Consider the following 23,903-nt stretch of genomic DNA (forward strand, 5'->3'; position numbering starts at 1 on the left):
CCCCCTGCGCCCCCCTGCCTGTTCTACTCCTTTGCTTGCGCCCCCCCTTGTACCTTGTCTCCAGCGTCAAATGATGCTGCGGGGTCATGTGACATCACGTTGCCATGGCAACACAATGTCATGTGACCCCCAGTTTCATTTGATGCCGTGTTGTCATGGCGATGCGCCATCGGAAACAAGGTAAGGGAACTAACAGAGGACTCACGCAGTCCCCCGGCATTTAATTTAAATGCTTTGTGGAAGAGTGCGGGGCCTTTGTAAGCGCTGCTCCCCTCCCAGAAAATCTCGTGCCCCCAAGTTTGCGCACCCCTACCGTAGAGGATTAAGTGGAGTTTCACAGTAACTCCCATCCCCCATCATGTGATACGGGATGACTTGCAGAAAGGATGGACCAAAACACTTCCCACCCTCCCAGGCAGGGTCGGCTTGATGGTGGTTCCATCGGTTCCACTGCACCAAGCGCCATGCTTAGAGGCTCCGTGCTCTTCACCACAGCTATAAAACTGATTACCGGGGGAGAGCGAGGGGCCTCTGTAAGTGTCTCTAACCTTCTCTGGTGGCATCTCTTCCTACTGCATCCTGTTATCATGGCACTGTGACGCCAAATGGCATCAAGTTGCAATGACAATGTGATGTCCCATGGCATCGCGTTGCCATGACAACGCACCGCATGGTGCCGTGACGTCTCATGATGTCGCAAAGTGATGCCGCAACGTCATGATGCTGAAGAGATGCCACGCCAGACCAGGTAAGAGGCCCGACAAAAACTCAACGCCCCGAGCCCCGCAAAAAGCACAACCTGCTTCAGGTTTGAATTGGACATAACCTTTATTGCAATTACAGATGTATCAGATCCCACAAACAATCAGAACGTTTCTTACAGATTAAACACAGCAGTGAGTTTAATTAAATAGTATGAGCCATCTGTCAAAGACTCCCAGCAGTTAAGACTGCACCATATTTATCAAAGAAGAAAATCCCTACAGTTTCAATGGGAATGTTTTTTGTCTTGATCTAGGGCCCGGCAGTTTGATGAATGGCCCATACACCCTATCGTATTTCACTTTGCTGTGTTAAAGAACATGGAAGCTATTTATCAATTTATCTTGGCTGCAAAACTAGACAAACTAGGCCAAAGAAGCTGCAGCAAAAGAATCAGGGAACGTAATTTCTATTCAAACCAACATAAGTTTTATATGGGTATAAAAGTGCTCTTTGATATAGTTAATATATTTGGGGTCATTAATCAAAGTCTCCAAGCTGCAAAACTGAGGCAACAATACTGCACCACAAGAAAAAGCATTCCTTTTGAAAACAATGGGATTTTCTTCTTTGATAAATGTGATGCAGTATTTTGCACCAGTCAGACTTGGATACATGACTCCCATAGCCTCTGTTGTATTATGTATCACTCTGGAAAAAGCTTAATAAACTCATCCAGTAGATGGCGCAAGCTATCAGATTGAAGAGCCATTCAACGAAACCAAGCAGGAAAGGAGACTGCATCCTCCTACAGCACATGCGCAATGAGGCTCTGACGCTGCTGTACCCGGAAGGGAAAATCATCTCAACTGTTCAAGCAGGCAGAATACAGAGGTTGTAAATTCATCTCTTTCACGCAGCTCGGCTCCCTGAAATTCACCGGAGCAGCACAGAGGAAGGACACCCTACTAATGTAGCCCTGGTTTTCAGCAGACACAGGTAGAGTGGCTGTAATGTATCAGCCTTTGTGTGTATATGATGTTCTAACTAAGGGCAGATGTGCAACATAATACTGCACAGTCTTACAAATAACAATATAGACCAGTTTTTTTTAACCCCTTGGGCATCACAGGGGCCCATAACAGTGCTTGGGAATGCTTTTCAGCCCCACTGTGCCATTCAAGGGGTTAATTATATTGCATGGTTGGCAACGAAATCAACTGACATTTAGATACAGGCGATATATTTGCTGGAGGGTTGAGGCCAGCAAAGCTACTGGACCTTTATTGCACATTTGGGCCTTAAAGAAGCAGTCCAAGCAGCACTTTAAAAAAATGTATATATATTTTGTTTTATTATATGCAGCCCTTGATTGACCTTTTATTAAAAGCTAATTCTCCCGTGATCAATGAGCCAAAATCCTGATTCCCTGGGTTCACGTAATGGCTGCCTTTCAGTTTCAATCTATCCTGCAGTCAGTGTAACTCTGCAGCTACAGTGTAATCGTATATTACTGTGGTACATGATCTATTGTTACAGTTTGCAGCTCAGGCTGCTGGGAATATTGGCAACAAATTATCACAAACAGGAAAGTGTTGCAAATATTCTTGCACTGCTGAGGAGGTGGGCTAAACCCTGCTTTAGAAATCAAAGAATGCTCAGTATATTAAAACTCATAAAAAATGGCATTAATATGTGGTAAGTATTATCTAACACTGGGGGGGCGTGAGATTCTTTGTGGGGGTTACAGAGGCCCCGTGCACTTTCCGAAAGGCATTTAAATTAAATGTCTGTAACTTCTCCTTACCTTGGTTTAGATGCCTTCTGGTGACGCGTCGCCATGCCAACGCGGTGTCATGTGATGTCACGTTGCCATTGCAACATGACGCCAGAGCCAAGGTAAGGAGAGGGGGACAGCCGGCAGGTGGAAAAAGATTGCGCTCCCCTGAACTAACACTACATAAGTGATTAATAAACAAAAACAAATGTAGGATATTACATGGATTGCTCCTTTAATGCAAAGAGATAAACAAAGATCAGTCAATGTGGGGGGCCTGAGATGGTACAATGTTGGTTCCCAGCATCCTTTGAAATTGGGGCTACGTTTTTCATTTTTAATGCCACACTTTCATGAGTGCAATACGTACGAACATTGAATTAAATAAAAATCACTAGTGCACTACTGTGTATTATTTAGGATTTTAATCAGTTGCTTACTGTCAGCATTCAATGTATTCCTCGGTGTTGCTGTTGTCTTCCTTGTTGCAAAACTGGAGCAAACAAACATAGAGAGAACTCTTGCAAAATATATGGTAGGTGCAATGAAGGGGTTAAAAGTCATTAATAATACCACGAGAGAGAGAGAAAGAGCTCCTTATTATTTGCACTCCATACCCAACAAACTATACAGCTATCTTAAAATATAACTTCGAATCTATTTTTAAAAACCCAAATGTCACATAATGCATTTAAAAAAAAGGATACAGACATAGCCCGCATTAACGTACGCAATGGGACCGGAGCATGCATGTGAAGCGAAAATGTACTTAAAGTGAAGCACTACCTTTTTCCCCACTTATCGATGCATGTACTGTACTGCAATCGTCATATACGTGCATAACTGATGTAAATAACACATTTGTAACAGGCTCTATAGTCTCGCAGCTTGCGCACAGCTTCGGTACAGGTAGGGAGCCGGTATTACTGTTCAGGACGTGCTGACAGGCGCATGCGCGAGCTGCCGGGTGATATGTCCTTACTCGCGAGTGTACTTAAAGTGAGTGTCCGTAAAGCGGGGTATCCCTGTATAGAATAAAATCGAATTTGATATCGCAGATCTATGACCAATAATATTTGGTTCACATGAAAATTAAAGGGGAACTTCAACTTATTTGAATCGGTTTTTAAGATGATGTAGTCCTTAATAGTTTTTGTTGCACAGAATAGATGAGGAAAATGTGAACTCTAAAAACACAATGAAATTAATTTGTAAAATGTATACTGGTAAACGCTTCCTAACTATTTAATATATTTATCCAGGTTCTAAAATATAAAGAAGATAAATCACTGACTAATCATACTTTTTTTTTTTTTCAGCCTGCGTGGATCTTGGTGATGTAAATACTGTTCAAATCGTCAAAACAAGATACAGTACAACGGTAATCTGCAAGGAACAGAAGAAAACGTCATGTCTAAGCAAGTTTCTACCCGGGTAGGACATTTCGTCTGAATTTGTGTTCTTGTGAACATAGTAATAATGCCGGACAGTTTGCATCAAATACATATGTTTAGATTTCTAAGCAGTCTGAAAAAAAGCCATCACAGGCTGGATAATAAATAAGGTGGAAAGGCTTTGCTTTGCCTATAATGGTGGGCAACATTGTAACAGCTGGAACAAATCTATAAAAACTGAGCAGTTCTTTCTGCGCAACGTACTGTAATTATTTATTGTACAGCTTCTCATGAAGTATTAAGTTGACGAGAGTGTGACTGATTCATTTACACAGTGTTGTTGGACGTTGAATTAATCATGTAGGTTTATTTGCATATTATAATTAAATTGTACAAATCATGCATATGATACCATAAACATACTGCTGTAAAAATGAAGACTTTCGAGCATTACACTTTAAGACGATTCTGGGATGAGCACGTATATAAGGTATGCTTTCTTTATAGTGTCCCCTAGTGACTATCACATGCCTTTTTATTAATTTCTATTTAAGACACTTGTCGGAGATAATTCAGCAAATAAGAAAAACCTGACTATTTTATTTTTAAATATTAAACCATATTTATAATGGAAGTTAAAAAAAAAACCATTGAAACTCCATTAAAGCAGCATTTCTTCTTGCCCATGTTTTTGTTTTAATGCAGCAGTTCCTTATATTTACGGCAATGCAATTATCTAAGCTGCTAAATCGATCAGTTCTCCGGTGATCGAATGTTGCAGATCCTGCTTCTGAGGACACTCAATATGGCTGCCTATTTCATGAAGGGAAGTTGTGTGGGTTGCTACAGCAACCAAATGAAGCGTAATGCATTAAAAATAATGAAAAAGGGCATAACAAGTGAAAAAAAATACAGTAATGAATACAGAGTGAAATGCTGCTTTAAACCATAGAGAACACCTTCTCTTCATACTCTTGTCGTTTGCTTGAGGAATTGTATAAATTATGTAATTCTCCCTATTTATTTAGGAAATGTTTATTGTTCCAGGCTTCTGTCGCTTTCACCTCTGTCACAGCCTATTTTACACAAGAGGAGTGGGGTCTTTTAGAAGAATGGCAAATGGAGCTTTACAGGAACGTGATGAACGAAATCCACGGAGCGTTAATTTCACTGGGTAACACCAAGTGTTCTATCTTTTACCAGGAATTGTACAATCCATGAAACTGGTGGGTTGGCTTCAACTCATAGGTAGGCCACATATGAAATCCTGTTTGCCACTGGTCAGATCTCGCTTCTGTTTCAGTTATCTATGAATGTTTTGGTGAGATCTCTTAAACTCATTTAATAGTATTACATACTTTTTTTTTTACTGTATCATATGCATTTGCGTTGTGACATGGGGCCATATTTACTAAGTGGTGCTAAGCCGTAAGGCTCCTCATGTCCCATTCTCTTGAATGGTCCATTAGGTACCTTTATGGGTTAGCACTACTTAGTAAATATGGCCCTCTATGCTTTCTGTGTGGCCAGCCAATGTAATACCATGATAAATATAATGTGTGAAATAATAATGCTGGTCTATTAATTACTTTATTTTTATTTAAAATGTCCATGCTTTATTACATAGTAATTTTGCTAAATTATAATAATTGGCATGGTTAGTCCCCCCCCCCCCCCCCCTCCAAATATGATCATTAAATTACCAGCTATTTGAAATACAGACTGGAAGATAACATGCTAGGTTCGGCTCTTCATTACATATCAGATTGATACCAAGCTGGACTCTTATTTTACTAACTGCCAGAATAGGTATATTTTTGTTGTTACAAGATTGATAATGAGCAGAATTGGTAAACTTATAAAATCGTAACATTACTCTTCTTGAATAATGATATATATTGCATGGGATTTCAGCAAATAAAGAAGTAATAATAATATAATAGCATGTTCTTGTATAGCGCTGCTAGTTTTACGTAGCATTTTGTAGAGACATTTTGCAGGCACAGGTCCATTGCCTGTTGAGCTTAAAATACTATGTTTGTGGTGCCTGCAGCACAAGGAGATAAAGTGACTTGCCCCAAGGAGCCAACACCGGGAATTAAACCAGGCTCCACTGCTTCAAACTCAGTGCCAGTCAGTGCCTCACTGAGCCGATCCATCTCCCATGTACACTGTTGGCCTACTGTAGTTTGAGCCTTTGTGACAATAAGAAATAATACATATGATGTTGCATACAGCTACAGTACAGTACTGCTCTTCACATTAAGGCAGAGGAGCTCAACTCTAGTCCTCCAGAGGCATCTTTTTCATCTGCTGTCCCCTTACACTGGCCAAGTGTCCTCCCTTTCTACAGCTAGGTTCTGGGATAGGGAAGGGGCAGAGCCAGGCAAACGATACACTTGCTTGAAATACATGCTGCTCTTCAGGAAATGTGATTTAAAAAAAATAAAATGGTACTTTTCTTTAAGCAGTCCACTACGGTGTATGTTTTTGAGATAAGTGGATCAGCCAGCCCCTTTAAGAATCCATGGACTGATCAGGGATTTAGATTTTCTATTTGCATCACACATTGTAAATAAGAGAGAAGTGTTAAAACAGCATTTCTAAAACAATTATTGCTCATTTGATAGAAATCACTATCTAAACCCTCGAGATTATTCATTTTGTTAATGACAAATAGCCTCATTCTTCTATTGTGAACAGGCTACCCAATCCTCAATCCAGACATGCTATTACAAGTTAAAAAAGCTAAAGAACACTACTATATGAGCCATTACGAGGAGAAGAAATGCTTTGATGTGCCTTCCCCAGGTTAGTGCAGCATTTTTGATGCCTTGATGTGCCTTCCCCCTGCCTGTTAGTGCAGCATTGTAAGTGACCTACATGCAAGGAACTAATAATTGCATTATTAGCAGTAAAATAAATGCAGGAGATTATAAAAACCTTCAAAAATAAAGTCCAGTTAAAGTTTGAGAAATAGAGATAATCTACATCAGGGGTGGCCAACTCCTGTCCTCAAAGGCCACTAACAGGTCCGGTAATAAGGATATCCACGCTTCAGCACAGATTGCTCAATCCTGTGCTTATTGCGCCACCTTTGCTGAAGCAGAGATATCCCTAATACTTGGCCTGTTGGTGGCCCTTGAGGATTGAAGTTGGCCACCTTTTGATCTAGATTATCTGAATTTGAGGGTTCAAACCAAAGAGTTAAGAACCAGACTTTGCCAGAAATAATAATTCTGCTGTTGGGACAGTATAGATGTTAGCAAAGGAAAATGCTCTTCACAGTTGGTAGTTGTGCCCAGTACACATGAAATGGGACCCATCCGCTGGGAGTCACTTAGTCAGGCCATTCTATATGCGTCTTGCTGAAATCTTATTGTGTTTATTGCTTGTTACTTTTCTGCATATTCTACGGCTCAGATCTATGCACACAACTAGAATTTTCTTATCTGCGATTTAAACATTGCATGATGTCGTGTGAGACAAGTATATGTACAGTACTTACGTTTTTTCCCTTTTTGTCTTGTGCACTATTGCACACAAACTGTTCACACACAGTCACTGCAGAGGGCCCTAAAGGCAACTGGAACTACAGTATACTTTAATGCAGGGGTGCGCAAACTGGAGGGTGCGCAAGATTTTCCAGGGGGGGCGCGGCGGTTACAGAGGCCCCGTGCTCTTCCCCAAGACATTTAAATTAAATGCCGGGGGATCACACTAGGCCTCTGCACCTTCCCTTTGGTGACGCATCGCTATGGCAACGCGGCATCAAATGACTTCGCGGGGTGACGTCACGTGACCCCACTGTGTCATTTGATGCCGGAGACAAGGTGAGGAGGGGAGAGCAGGCAGGTAAAGTTTGCACACCCCTGCTTTAAGGGAATATACATTTTGTTATGTTTTGTAACAGCAGATTCTTCCTATGTATTTGAAGACACTCTGACTGTCTTAGTGCAGGACAGGATTAGTGTATACAAAGGACCACGTTATTAATACTAGTGAATTCACAGAGAAAATATATGCGGATTATAATTCAAATATGGCGCGTTCTATACCGATGTAATTGTTGCCCTAAAATGGACCTGTTTTTTTTTTTTTTTTTACCGTTTGAAATTTATATTTCTAATTTCTATAAATGCTTGCTTCTATTTTCATCTGAGAGATATTCCTCTAATGTCAAGTGTTTCCTGTTCTAGGCTATAAAACTGTTAAACCAGAAATACTTGTACGAATTAAGCATTTGGAAAACACAGAGTTTGGGTCCCTGGGAGACCCAAAAATGGCTTCCGGTCCTACTACAAGTAAGTAATTCCATCTGTGATGGAATGCCGAAATCCTAACATATTTCATCTATTTATGTCATGTAGGTGTGTGCACAGAATAAGGGACTGGGTTAAAACCCGGTACTTTATTAATCAATCTCCCATTTCTCAATCATACACTATTATACGGAAAAGGGCAATCTGTCAGACCATCTCTTAAATTAGATGTATGACTGTTTTGTATTTCTTTCCCCTTTGTTTTCATCTCTTTCTACTGCCCGATTGTCTATCAAAACTATATTGAGCACGGTTTTAATTGTACAGTCTACATATACAAACATTTTTTTAAACGCCCATATGGGTTAAGCAGGAAGACGTTTTTTATGTGTATACACAGAAATAAAGATCTATTTGAAGCACGTCGAGGCTCGAAATATGTAGGGGTGTGTGCTTGGTCTGGTATTTCAATTTGTGTTTATTGGTTGTTTGAATATTTTTATTGGTATTATGCTTTTCTTTTTAATGACTTTTCTGAGATGTGGTCTATGCTGGCTGCTCCATTGAGGTCCATTCAAAGAAAAAAATTGTTTATAAATAGGGTACTTAATGTGTAAAAAAACAGACAACAAAAGACTGAATACAATCTCGCCAACATGAAGACAGTCTATTTGAATAGCAATCACATTAATCAGAATCACCCGCAGGAAGCCTGGAAGTAGTGTCACCCAGAAGCAGGCAATGTCTCTCTTTGGGAGAGAGCTTCATCTAAAAAATAGTCCAGTATATTTGACATTTTGAGTAACACTATGATGGGCCAGCCATGAGTCGGATAACAATGGGGAAGGAATCATGCAGCAAACCTCCCAGGCAATGTTTCTTTGATTTGTCCGTTGTGTTTAGGCTGAACATATCACAAAGCTTGGGGAGCAAGGAACCGTTTTTACTGAGGAACCCTCAATTAAAAGCAGCCGTTTATTTAATCCTTTAACTGCCAGAAAAGCCTACAGGGCACATTGCAGTCCCCTCGGTCAGTAAAATGGTTACACTCTCCTTGCACATGGGCAGGGTTCAATATAAACTAACGCAGAGAATAACTGCATTATAGACTACCTTGATGTGGCACTGACTGTGCATGTAAACGTGGCTTGGATTCAGCTTTGTTTGCATGTCTAAGAGAATAATGCCTGTAGGAGACACTCCTGCTGTGAATTTGACTTGTGTAATGCTGCGTTTGGGAGAATTATACATGAGACTGGTAAAATAAAAATACATTGATGTGAATGGCACCTGTATCTTCAGGAGTGGGCTCTCTGAGTGAATAATAGCTACATCCTGATATGTATTCAGACTGAGTTGCATTTGCTGAATCTGAGAATATCTGCTCATGTCTCCGTTTTCCCCCCCACAATATTGCCTTCTTATTAGGCTTTCCTACCGTAAATCCTGAAAATGATTTAAACATTATAATCAAACAAGAAGAAGAAGACGATGATGAAGAAGATGAAGAAGAAGAAGAAACCTATTACGTTGATCAAAGCAACACAGAAGCACAGAACGACCAAGTCACAGGCATGGGTAAGAAATGTTTTAATATGAAATGAGTTACTAGTAGATTCTTCTGATTATACTTCTTGTAATTGATGTATTTGTTTTCTTTAACAATTTAGGGCTTGATCCAATATTCTTCAAAGTTGCAGATCGCACCGTGCTTAGCCAAAAACTGCAGTTGACTGTTGGCTTTGGAGAATACTGAAATAGGCCCTTAGGTGTTGGCTTACATAATATATTAACATTTTGGTGATTTCTTCCCCCCCTCCCCCCCAAGCTCCCTCTATTTTAATATATATTGTTACATTCTCTATAAGAAGATTTGTAGCCTGTGTATATGTCATTATCGCATAATAATCTGTCTTTTTAATTGTTTATGCTCAATAATACAATCCTTAAGTGTCTGGTTATAAAGAAAGCTGCTTGCTTGGACAGATTGAAAAACACTGTTTAAATACTGTACAGCATCATGAAGAAGGTTCACGATAGAACAGAGATGCCCAAGCTCAATTCTCAACGGTCAGGTTTCCAGGGCAAGTTTGAGCCATAGCTGAGCAAGTTGGATGTGATAATTAAGGCTTGGATAATTGGCAAAGTATGTGTTAATTTGAGAAATCTTGAAAAGCTGGCCTGGTGGGGGGGACTGTGAGCACGGAGATTTAGTACACCTGCAACAGAACAAATTGTGCTTACATTTCTCCCCTTCAAATGATTTCTCTTTGTTACTTGGGCAGGGCACGTCTGTATATCTGTATCAACCTGGCTCGTGATTAGTCATTCTGAGATATTTCATATAAAACTAACGTTTGCTGCCGTTGTTGTCCGCGACATTGCAAAACCTGCTTGAATTGATCTTTTTGAACAGGCCCCCTGATATTCAACTCCGTATTCTCCACAAGCCCTAGTCCAGAGGAAAAGATAACTGGTTTGGAGCCTCGAGACAGAAGCAGGATGGAGTGTATGGATAAGTTAAGTAAGTATAACAAAATAATGTTTCTCTTTTTTAACTATATTCTTTCAAATGCATTATTAATGCACTCAAGGACATTTTCGTCTTGTGCAATTTTCTCCATTAATACGTGTATACAGCTGTGTAGAAAAAGTGTTTGTGTGTATAGATCTCTATTTCTCTATCTCCAATGTACATAAGGATAATATCAGAGAACCAATGAATGCAATGTAGTATTTTTTATTGTGTATAATTTGTAGATGCGGAGAAATGTTCATGATGCAATGTTATCTACATACATATAAATAAAACTTGGGTAATTACTACCATTTACGTACCTGAACTATTTATTCTTTTCCACTTAAAAATGCAGACGTTGTACCTCTGAATGTGATAGACCGAACATACCAGTAGATGGTAGTAATTGCTGACTCACATTCCATCTAACATAATTCTGTATCACCAACATACTAGTCGTTTTGTTTGTCACATTTGATGAATGCATCAAGAAACAAATCTTTAACCACTTCAGACCTGTCTTAGATTTTTGACACGGGCAAGAGAAAAAGTGTTATTCACAATATTAATATACATGGCTTGTTCAAATTCTTCCTAACTTTCCCTACTGATTAGTCCCAGTTAGCAATCTAATACACACACACACACACACACACACACACACACACACACACACACACCACTTTTTTAAGGGGTGTGGGGGGCGATTTGACAATTAAGGAAGTTACTAAAGATATTAATAACAAAATGTATAATGTACAAGGACATACAATTAAAAACGTATTTTTATAGCAGGTGGTCCAATTTTGTTTCCTGACACATTTTTACGGGGGAAACAAGGACATGAGCAGGATGCCATAGATCTACAGAATTGGTGTATAAGGGAAAATATGAAGACTAACATGTCAGGTAAGTAATCAGTAAGAATACTTTCCATAAGATCTCCATTTTACCCCAAAAGCTCTACTTCAATTGAGAAGTTCTCTACGGTTTGGTTCTCCACTACAGTCAGGGAGCAGCTAGTATGTGGATGTCCAACCTTTCGTCTCTAGCTAGATGTGCATTTAGAGCACGTTTATCATTAAGTATGTTGCAGTTGTAGAGTTCTTGCCATTTCATCCATACCTAATATAAGATACTACTTTAGGTATGGCTTCTTATTCTTTCCACTTATGGCATTCATTTCATCATTTTCGCCTCTGCTTTCTTCCTTTCATTTTAATACAGTGCTACTGGCTCCACTGCTGTTTTGGGATAACTATACCGCACATCAAAATGATAATTAAAATCTGTGACATTTCTATAGGTTTACTCACTGTTTTGTATGCGTGGGTTTTTTTGGGGTGGAGTGGAAGAAAGGTGGTACTTTAAGGAAATACCAAACTCTTATGAGAGGCCCTATGTACTTTTTAAGGAAGAATTTTAATCTGAGCAATGCCATGGAGAAAAGCAAAATTCCAACTTTTTAAGGGGTCAACTATCTTATACCGGAGACAGAGTTTTGTAATGAAGAAAAATTCCTGAGACAGCAATTGATAAATCCCACTCAAACATGTGCTTCATTTAACCCTTCCCCACAATGCAGACTGAGGCATATGGGGGAAAAATACATTCATTCAAAGAGACACGAGAAGAAAATGCCTTCTTAAGCCTCAGCTAACTGCAAATATATTGCTGCTGTGATTCATAGGGGGTTAGTCTTTAAACTGCACTTATGCTGATCGGAGCACTATTGCACTAAAACTCCCATTGATTTCAATAGGAGCTTCCCTGCGACTAGTGCCCCAATTGGCACTATTGAAGTTTAATGAATAACCCGACATACCTGTGTCTGTTAACCTGGTGCACGCTCTTATTTGCCATCTGAAAATTAAATTTTTGGAAAAATTTTTTTTCTCTATACAATGATTTATTAGATTGCATGTTGATGTTCTCCACCTATATCCATGCTATATAATATTTGTATATTTCGTTTTTCGTGATGCCTGTATTGATCATCGGTTATCAGTTATAAATACTTCTCCAATTTCTGCTCTGAGTTTCAAATACAATGATTTAATTATCATGGCATATCTCATGACCAAGGCCTCTAGTTTTTTGATGCAAATCCTGCTGTAGATCTGTGGCAAGCCTAAACGTAAATATGTTAGACTTTTGACAGCAAATAATTACCGGACAATTCTACATAAGGACTAACCTGTGAAGGATCGTTTTTATAGTGTTTTAAGCATCGAATAACTTTTGGCTTAGAAATTCAACAATCTAATATGTTAAACTCTTCACTGTCACAATCTTCAACTTCATTAGGTGTTAACTTAGTATTAAATTTACATATAAACATAGCTACATATATAATTTGTCGAGACACAACGGCTTGACAAAATGTTTAAAATATTGCCCTTATTAAATGACAGTATACCTAGAAAGAAAAACTCAAGTAGACATGATGGATTCACAACACTCAGTGAATTAATGCCTGTATCTGTGTCAGATGTAAGAAAATTGTTTAACATTTGATACCAATCTCTTAGACCAGAGATTGCAAAGAGAACGAACGCTATGCCCATTTTAATATATATAGCTGAAGTTATACACCATAATAGCTTTTTGCTCTGGAGTTGCACACCAAAATTGGTCTTTGCATATTTACCTAATGAAAAGGATAACTGGTCCAATTGACTGGACTCATTGAACACAGGGTGGATAAATGCTCATGAGCAGGACACATGCCCTTTTATTAAGGTGTGTCCATTTTCTTACGAAGAGTCATACATATCCTGCCAGCTTAGGCTGTGTCCACGCTGCTGCTGACTGCGCTTAGCACTTAGCACGGTCAGCACAATCAATTTTAATCTGTCAGGCCACGCTCACGCGGTGCACCCGTGCACGTATGCTCGTTGAGACAGATAAAATTGAGTATGAGGCACGCTGAAGGGTCACATGACCTCAGCCAATCAGCACTGCTCGGCCACCGCCCCCCCTGCCCGCCCGCTCGCGCTTACCGAAAAAGTTGCCGGACAGCCGAACGCTCATGATTGGAGAGTTGGTAACGTCACCACTCTCAAGCATGAGTGCGGCACGGGGGGCGCAGCCTTACTCTCCCTAGTGATGTCCTGCTTCTGGATAAGTCCTGTCCTGAGTCACAGGTCTTAATATTTCTGAAGTCCTGCTGCCTTACTCTTAAGGAGCTGCATACTACCTTCCCTACCTGTGAGGAGTCTGCTTTACACACTATTGCTGGATCCCCTGAAGTTATGCGTTGCCTTTTAAAAATGTCAGCTGTGTTGATACTGTACCCAACTCCCAGAGAACCATACACAACTGTTTTGCATTTTCTCTTGTTGAAGAAAACTAACAGTGCATTATTCTGCTACATTTGAGTCTAACTAGCCTCTGTACCCCCATCAGAACCAGATTTCAAAACTAACCTCTTTACCTTCGTCATGCCATCAGACCAACCGGGTTCTTCATGAATGAAATTAGTGTACAGCGTCTTCAAAACCTCCAGGGTTTCTTCAAGTGTACTATCAGTCATTTCCACTATGAAGAACCCAAATGTTGGTACCATAACCTACAACAAATCTTCATTTCTGCACAGCCAATACAGCTACTAGAACTTTGAACTATATTTTTGCACACCTAAATATATTGTTGACAATGAAAAAAATCTATATAACACAATGGGTGTCGAGGAAAAAAGAAACACAATAGGGATTTGCTATATATTTTTACGAGACTAACCGGAAGGACTACTGCCTGATTTATTTTACAGCTTTGCAATTTTAGTGTGCAACTTTCTCAGTTTAGATATACAGTAACCTTTTATAAATCACAAAAAGGAATTTTGCTGTCTGTTGCCATTTTTAATTAGATTAACAACCATGTTAAATTGAGGATATTTTAACCAAGAAAGTCACTTTTATGAAGCAGAGAAATTTTGTTGCAAAAGTTGGGATATTTAGGCATCTGCCAAAATTGCAGACAACTGGTGGCCTCAGGCTTACTATTTATAAGCGTTACAAACATTGCAAATAGAGCATTTGTGTTGACTTCAACTTATTCACAAAGTATCATCTTGTTAACGAAGCACGAAGGCACGTCTTTTTATTTTGATATGAAAAATGTGTAAGTCTGAAGTGTACAAAATGCTATTTTGTACTTTTCCTAATTCACGACAGCACCAACCATCACCCAGGAGAGACAGAGGCTGAGAAAGCTACGTTTCTCAGACGAGGAGCTCGGGATAATGGTGAGGGAGCTATGCCAGCACGACCATAAGCTCTTTGGCAGTAGTGCTGTTAGAATAAGTCGTCATGTGAAAGCGCGGCTGTGGAAGGACATTTTGGGTCAAATCAATGCTCTGAATGTAGCCCCACGGAGTGTGCATGAAGTGAAAAAGAGATGGAACGACCTCAAGAGGAGGACAAAGCAAAAGTTGGCCCATAATCGGCATACAGCCAGTAAAAAAGAAGCTGGGGTTCAGCTGTCGGACCACGAGCTACAAATACTGCAAATGCTGCTCCCTGAACAGATGGAAGATGAGGGAAGTATGGAGAACACAGATGTACAAAGTCATTCCATACTGCGTAAGTAGTTTGTGATAAGAATTTCAGACTAGTTTTATTTATATATATATATATATATATATATATATATATAGTTTCACAATTTTAAATCTGTATTCAATATGGGGCACAACAAAAAAGTTTTTTTTGTCCCTTGCAAAAGGAAGAGATCATAGATTACAAATTCTTCATTATATGAAGATACCCGGAGCAATGTTCTTAAATTACCCTTTTTATTTTTATCCTTAGCCACTGATTCTTGGCCGAGCACGTCTCGGTCAGCTAGAATGGAGATGCGAGGGGAAAGCAGTGAAGGGATTTCTGAGGAGGAAAGACTTAACCTCACTCTGAAGAATGTTCCTGCTGCTCAGAACCCACAACCTACTGTTCCATCAATTCTTAATGTTCTACCTACTCCAGCTCGTGTTGATTTTTCTCCACCTGATCATGCTGCTCCACCTGATCCATCTATACCACTTTCTCCTTCAGCTGCTGTATCATCTCGTGCTCCAGTTGTTTCTTCTCCTAATGCTTCAGTATGTTCAGTTCCTGATGCTTCAGCTGTTTCACCTCCTGCTACTCCTGTTGTTCCACCTTCTTCTGCTCCGGTTGTTCCCCCTGCGGCACTGATTGTTCAAGAACCTGATGCGCATGTTATTAAACCTCCCCTTTCTCCAATTTTAACTTCTCATCCAGCTCCTGTTCTGCTTTCTTCTGCTCTAGTTATCCACCCGCCTCTTGATCTCGTACTCCCAGTTGTTCATTCAATTGTTCCCCCATCTCTTACTCCAGTTGTTGTTTCTGCTTCTCCAATTGTTTGCCAGTCCCCAGATCCAGTTGTTCCCTCTGCTCCAGATGTTCCCTCTCATCCTGCTCCAGTTGGTTTGCCTACCACTGATCCAGATGCTGTCTTTCACTCAACTAAAGTTATTTCCCCTTACTCTGTTTCACCTCCTCAACCACCAGTGGAACTATCGGCTTCTGTTCAACAGCAATATATACGCTACCACCAAGAAAGAGAAAACGAGCTTCTTGTGGCACAGCGGGAGCAATTGGAACTAATGCGTTCGACTCTACCGGCTTTGTGCCATTTAGAATCATTGCAACAAATGAGGAAGGAGGTGCGCTATCTTGCTCAGGGTTTACACTCTCTAGCACGAAGTGTGTCCAAAATGGCTCATCATCAGTTGACCTTGAATCTGCGCCTGGGCAAGCTGATTGACACTTTTAAGACGCCTACTACAGCTATCAGTCTTTCTGGGAACAGTGTAGAGGCTGCAGAGGAATCATTTAGTGCTTCTCCCATGCCTTTTGAGGAACCACAACGAAGACGCTCCCCTCGACCTTGGGCTACAAGGGGCAGCACATCAGGAGGAAAAAGGCGCAACGTACGCACAAGAGGACGCCGCATGTGAGAACTGTTGTACATAATTTGATTTTGTTTATTTTAGTCAACATTGTAATCTTGTCCTAATGTTATTATTTTATTGTACTTTGTTTCGAGGGTTGCTTGAGCTGTGTGTGTGTGTGTGTGTGTGTGTGTGTGTATACATACAGTACATACATGCATACATTTTAAATGGTTCTGCATAAAGCATTTTTTGTCCTTCACGAAGGTATACATGTATTTGTATAGAGCCACCCATGTACATAGCCCTTCACAGCAGTAATAGACGCAACAAAATTACATTGGATGAAATACGTACTAGAAATATAGAAATAATCGCTTTAAACATAGAAGTAAACTTTCAAAGTACCTCCCCCAAGAGTCTTCGTCTGTTAAGTACCCCAAGCATATTGTTTCAAGAGGCATGTTATCCCTGCTGTGTACGTTATCAATTACACCATTTTTTTCTTTTTAATTGTCTTGTACTTATTGGTTGGTCGAAAGTAGTATGGAAAGGTACTTTATATTGGTTACTGCATTGTAATGTGGCACTGCAGCAGTCTGCAACAATCTTGCCGCTTTCTGCAGACATGCCAACGTATGTACTTACATATTATTGTGAGATTGGCCTCATTCTTTTACAAATCGATGTCAACTGAAAGCTAAAATGTGTTGGAACGAAATGATAAAACAGAGAGTATGAAACACTTATGATTTTGAAAAGGTGAATTACTATTTGCAGACCGTCTGTTTGACCAGTATGCAAATGCTACATAACTTACAGTTTTAACTTTGCAAGCAACACTAGCTCATCACTCATCCGAACAGAATAAATGAGATATGAGTGAAGTAAATTATATATCCTTAAACAATCCTAGATGAGTGTGTTTTCAAAAATGTTGAGAAGCATGACAAAGTAGTAGATCAGGGAAAAATTGGAAATTATAATATTATATTTAACTAATTCAAGAAATACTGACACAAAGGGTATCACCAACCATCCATACTTGCTTTCTACACATTCGATTGGAAAGTTATGTTAGAAGTGCTTCCAAGTAATAAGGAATGCTGGATAAGAATGTCATTTTAGGTAAGACAATATGATAAAGATAAAAAATTATAATTTGATCAATGCCCTTTAAAATTAATTCTGATTATGCCAACACAAGCTGCAATTAAAGTTGAACTAGTTTCCATATTTCTGTTTTGCTTATGCATTTTTATGTGACCTACATAGTATGGATTATCTCCCGTCTTTTATTCATTACTGAATCATGTATGCCAATGTGTATTTCCCCCAGCAACTCCACCGTTTCTATGAAAAACACTTTTACTGGATATTGTTCGTACACATTCAGATATCTCGATCCCAGTGCCTATAACTGTACTCCATAACATTGTATATTTCCAGGTGTAAAACTCTAAATTGGGCATACAGTATGTAAGTGCTTCCGTCTTATTATGAAAAATGTGTTGGATATTCAATAAAGTGAAAGCACTGTATGTAACACCTTGTCTAAGGTTGTCTCATAGTTTATTATAGTTTCCAATTAAGACCAAACGGCGAAATTCAAAAAGCACAGTAACCAATCCCACAGAATATACAAACCTACTAGTTCCATTAGGTGCTAGTTAAGGGATCATAACTAAAGATAAAAAGGCTGCAGCAATTGCAAAGTTTCAGTGACTTTGATATAAAAAAAAGTGTCAAAAACACTCCACGGTGCAGTAAATAAAAATACCACTTGTGGGTACATTCGTATGTCAGGGTGATTTTAATGAATTAGAAAAATTTGAATCTGCACAACTATTTGACATGAATATTTTTCTGAAGAACCTGCTGGAGAATTCCTGAAAACTCTATGCGATTGGGATGGGAAAGGAAGAATAGAGGCAGTTTGAAGAAAAAAAGGGGTAGTGTATTGCGCTCTAAATCAACTATGTTAAACTACCACAGCCAGATGCTCAAAGTGATAGAAAAAAATATATATAAATGAGTAACTAGGATCATGAAAAATGCAGCAGGTATATTAAGATGGCTCCAAACATCTAATAGTGCCAATTTAAAGAAAAATATATTTTGGAACATGTTTTTTGCGCTGGTATCTTTTTCTTTAAATTAGAGGCAGTTTGTTAAAGGAAAAGAAATGAAGTCTGAATGTAGGCTTTAATTGTAGTCTTGAAGGCTTTAATAATTGTAATGTGTTACATTTTGTTAAATGCAAAATCTGCACTCTGGGTTTGGTTAACAGATTAAAATAAGAAAATAACCTGGTTTAAGAATTCTAAATTGTTGCAGCTATTACTTTTAACGATATCCTTTTTATTTCTACAGTAGTTGTACTTTACTAAAACTTGTAAAGTCCTGTAATGATTTACTTATTTACTGCACACACTAACATTTAATTTAGATTTTATCAGAGCTTCATTACTTTCTAAATGATTTTTGGTATAGAAAAAAAACAGTGTCTCAGATTTGTTTGAATTTATTCAAATGTCAGAGACATAAGTTAACCAAAGTTAACACAAGAATCCCAGAGGAGATTTCACCAGCAACAAAGGAAAGGGTTCTTTACAGTAAGGGCAGTTAAAATGTGGAATTCATTACCCCTGGAGACTGTGATGGCTGATACAATAGATTTGTTCAAAAAAAGGTTGGATATCTTTTTAGATGGGAAAGGTATACAGGGGTATACCAAATAAGTATACATGGGAAGGATGTTGGTCCAGGGATTAATCCGCTTGCCAATTCTTGGAGTCAGGAAGGAATTTATTTTTCTCCTTATGAGATGTCATTGGATGATATGTCACTGGGTTTTTTTGTTTGCCTTCCTCTGGATCAATAAGTAAGTATAGATATAGGATAAAGTATCTGTTGTCTAAATTTAGCATAGGTTGAACTTGATGGACGTACGTCTTTTTTTTCAACCTCATCTACTATGTAACTATGTAACTATGTAATTACTGCACTCAAAGTATATTATAAATATCATAGTGGTAGGGGTATACAATAACCCACTGGAGGAGTGGTGTATTCCTCCTAGAATCGACACGTGTGGCTCTTCTTGGGAGGATCCTATTCTGCCGAGCTATATCAAGACTTTAGCTACATCGGCTGAATTATAACTATGCTATTTACCTAAGTAGCAAGTGTTTGTAAGGGAAGTATATTAGCAGATTACCATACACTATTTAAGATTCTAATCTGTTACTTTAGCCATTAGACTTTGGTAACACTGCTTATTATATACAGAGTCAGCATACTATGGGTTAATAGCCCAGTATTGCTACACCCTTTTCTACCGCCTACCCGGGGATTTTAATTAAACTTTTGTATATATTTTTAAACGTTATTGTTGTGTTATATTGAAATAAAATGTTATTATTTTCGATTAATTGTGAGAACAATACTCACCTTGTTGTGTCGATTCTAGGAGGAATACACCACTCCTCCAGTGGGTTATCGTATACCCCTACCACTATGGTATTTATACTATACTTTGAGTGCAGTAATTGGGGTTCTTGTGTTAACTTTGGTTAACTTATGTCTGTACTATATGCGCTCACCCCATTGCACCTTAGTTTATCTTTCTAGTTAATTGGAGAGCTTTGATTCCATTTCTATAGGTTTCTCCAAATATCTCAATCTTCTACTTAGGGCAAAAAACAATGGTAGGGCCTTTGATCGATCATTACTGCTGTGGAGCAATGAGTAGTTCCTTACAAATATCAATAGAGAAACCACTTCTGTTAGAAAAGACTCTCCTCTTAGTTGTGTAATAGATCTTGGGTATTTTTTTAGTAAGGGCACTTACACTGTGATACTTATCGTGGTACTTGTTGGGAAACAAAGAATACATAAGAGTCAGTATGCTACAAATAACATCTCTTTTAATTCAACAGACAGCTGGTCCCAAGACATATCTTATAAAGAGAAGCATCTTGAAATATCAGAGGCTAAACAGGATTCAGCTGTTGTAAGTCTGCAAAAGATCTGCATAACACAGAGTTGTCCGATGGTGAAGGAGGAATACCCATTGAAAGATATAAACACAGCCTCTGGTGGTAGCACCAATGTTGGCTTAATAAAAAACACAGAAGCACAGAAAAGAAATGTGAAAGAAGGAAGACCTCACAAGTGCACAGAATGTGAAAGATGCTTTACCAGACACTCAAACCTTATTGCGCACTTTAGAACTCACACTGGAGAGAAGCCATACAAGTGCATCATATGTCAAAAAAACTTCAGCCACAAATCAAACCTTTGTCGGCATGAGAGAATCCATGCAAGAGAGAAATCGCACATGGTGATATCCAACATTTTCCAGGCCTCCAGGGCTTGGAAACACTAGACATACACACTTAGTTTACCTTGTTATTTCTAAAAAAAAAAATTGTACCATGTGGAGCCTCCTTTGTAAGATGTGGGAAAAAAGGGATTCACTTTATTGCAATTCCAATGCATATTTCTCAGGGGGGCTGCATGTTTATTTGATAGTGCATAACCAAGACAATAAGTAAATTCATTTGGAGAGGATATATATATATATCTCTCCCATTTTTATGAAATGCTCCGTTGATGTTAGTGAGAAGCACAACTTCATAAACCAACATAGTTTTAATGTCACCATATCTATCCCCTTGACATCTAATCAAGGTACAACTGGGGAACTGAAATCTTCAGAATAATATGGATTCTTGTGTTGTATGTTACTTCTGTACAATTGTTTTTTAACTTAAATGTTTTTGTGAAGTATAAATATAAGAAGCTCACACCAGCAAAATATAAGTGAACGTTTATGTATTTCCTCTCATAAAGCTGTTGATAATTTTATCACCTGCTCTGCACTGGTCTGAATTAAGGGAATGTCGGATATCTGAGACTTTGCATTTGCATAATCATTCTGATCCGTACCACTCATTGCCATGTTATTTATGTTGTATATTCCTTTTTACATTTGATAAAAAAAAGATTAAAATATAATCAAATATTAATGTTCAAATAATGGTGTAAATATCAGGTTAAGTATTTAAGAAATACTCAGACACAAATCTACATTATGAATTTGATTTATATTGCACACCTCGGCCAATGGACTTGACTTCTGTCAAAACTCTTGGATTAGAATTTTCAGATGGATTTAAAAAAAATGGCCGTACATTTCTGAGCATGTAAAAATATAGCTTCATGTTCAGTGTCTGGACAGCCCATAAATGTTACTGCAAGCACTGATTGAAATCATTTTGACCAAATTACTTTCTTTTCAGTGCTAAAGGCACCTGTAACCATTTACAACGTTGGCCCCAAATTTACTAAGTGATGTTAATCCAAATAACATATTCCAGCGCTGGACGACGTTTCAAGTGATAAAGCCATAAGGTGTCATATGGACTGTTTAGTAATGACCCATAAGGTGTTGTAATCCAGCCAAGAAGTGGAAATGTTGCCAGTTTCGTTTCTATTCCTGCTAGATTATTTTTTTTTAAAATGTATACCACCATAAAATATTACAGAGATGAGCACTAGATATTTTCTTCAAGATCTTTAATTGACCCCTGATGATGTTGCATACCTAATCCTTACTTGGAGAGGACAAGCCTTTTTAAAGTGTATGAAATTTCACACAATTTGGAGAAATTCACAAAAGTGCGACAACTGTGATCTCTCGGTGATTAACACCCATTTAAGTGAGTGACACAAAGGGACAGTTCAACATATATAGGGCCCCAAGCTTATACTATGCATACCGATTGTTTCCCCACGGGAATACCTCTATCTTGTAGGCTCCTGGAAACGAAGTGGATGAGGAGTCCTGCGCAGAGGAACTTGCTGGGGTTCAGGCGAGCGGCTTTCGAGTGGGCATGCTGTAGTGAGGCAGGATCAGGTGACTTCCCAGAGAGCTGCTCACGTGTGCTTATCAGTGCAGGGCTGCGCTGTAAAGTGGCTCTCTTGGACATCCTCTCCCTGTGCACTCCAATTAAAAGCTGGAGATGCACAACAATTGGTCACACACACCCATAACCAAAGAGACGATAGGTGTACGGCTGCACGCACGAGTGTTTAAAATGTAAAGTAGTTTTAGGGCTATTTTAAAAAAAATGAAATTGGAGTCAGTTTGGTGAGACAGAGGACAGAAGAGCGAATCCTGAGCCGAGTGTAATATCATATTCATTACTTTCAGAAATCCGTTCTTATACAACTTGGATATTGTCCATTGTGTTGTGTCCACAAGTTTTGTGTTGCAGGCGATTTAGTGAGTATGTTGTAAATCATTGATGGTAGACTGATCTGTAGTTCTTGAGGTCGTCTTTGTCTTCTTTCATGTAAAGAGCTCTGAAACTATTCTCTTTCCTTTCCCCCCCAGCTTCCTTTAATATTTGAATAGTTATTCTATCTTCCCATTGGGCGTTTTCACTTTTCATGGATTTTATTGCCTTTGGCTCTTTTTCTGGATGGACCCTTGGTATATCAATGGTGGTGATTTTGTCTTGTCCTTCATTTGCTCGATTTTATGTCCAGTGTTACCTGTGTTTATATTATAGTGAAAGAAAGTGACAGAGGTCACTAAACTCCCCTATTAGTTGCACTCACGGCAAGAACAAATTGCACAACTAAAAGATAGAAATATCCTCAGTATGGACTCAGTCCCAGATGAAATGAAGTAATTACTCGAGGATACAATATTCACAGATAGACTAATGTCTAAAAGAAAAGAAAAATAAACATAATCCATAAAGGACCATATGTCCACAGAAAATGTCTAATGGCCTAAAGTATAACATTGACATCCACATGCCGACCTATTAAAATCCAAAAAATAAAAAACTTTCATAAACCATTTATAATGCCGAAAAGCAAGTGACATAAAAACAAAAACAAATTGTGATGTTAAAATACCACTGTAGGGGAGGGGGGTAGCTCCTCCTCCCTTGAAGTGTGAAGCATCACACGAAACGCGCGTCGAGGTGTGACGTGGGCGTATGAGAGCGGGAGTACTCGTAAAGTGGAGCAGCATCTTCTGGGAGTTATTTTTGGTCTGGGCATACACAGCAACATTAGGAGCACGGTTGTATCACCTTCGTTTGCCTATTATTTATGTTATTTATACCCTTGGGCATTTAAGGAGCTTTTTGACTGGGGATTGTAGTTATTTGTACCTCTCTAAGGCGCACCACTATGTATATACATAGATACATCTGGTACCTTACGAACTGATCACCATATACCTATCCATTCAGGCTCCTTATGGTTTAAGTGATTTCCCTGACCTACCCACAGAGCTTGCACGGCTTTGATA

General features: G+C 38.9%; 1 protein-coding gene across 1 annotated transcript; it reads left to right on the plus strand.

The window, feature by feature from the left end:
• Positions 1-1,687: 1,687 nt before the first annotated feature.
• Positions 1,688-18,125, plus strand: LOC142497395 (uncharacterized). The gene is made up of 10 exons (XM_075605127.1): positions 1,688-1,701; positions 3,799-3,913; positions 4,902-5,047; positions 6,577-6,684; positions 8,073-8,177; positions 9,564-9,713; positions 10,552-10,659; positions 11,446-11,562; positions 14,832-15,239; positions 15,468-18,125. Exons 3-10 carry the CDS (start codon positions 4,993-4,995, stop codon positions 16,631-16,633), a joined length of 2,217 nt encoding a protein of 738 aa, XP_075461242.1. The 5' UTR covers positions 1,688-1,701; positions 3,799-3,913; positions 4,902-4,992; the 3' UTR covers positions 16,634-18,125.
• Positions 18,126-23,903: the final 5,778 nt, after the last annotated feature.

Source organism: Ascaphus truei, chromosome 6 (genome assembly GCF_040206685.1).
Source record: "Ascaphus truei isolate aAscTru1 chromosome 6, aAscTru1.hap1, whole genome shotgun sequence".
Taxonomy (NCBI): domain Eukaryota; kingdom Metazoa; phylum Chordata; class Amphibia; order Anura; family Ascaphidae; genus Ascaphus; species Ascaphus truei.

Excerpts from the sequence above, each read along its gene's own strand:
- LOC142497395 (XM_075605127.1), top strand. The coding sequence starts at position 4,993 with ATGGAGCTTTACAGGAACGTGATGAACGAAATCCACGGAGCGTTAATT. Across the intron at positions 6,685-8,072 it reads CTTTGATGTGCCTTCCCCAG|GCTATAAAACTGTTAAACCA; the intron begins GTTAGTGCAGCA and ends TTCCTGTTCTAG. Across the intron at positions 8,178-9,563 it reads GGCTTCCGGTCCTACTACAA|GCTTTCCTACCGTAAATCCT; the intron begins GTAAGTAATTCC and ends CCTTCTTATTAG.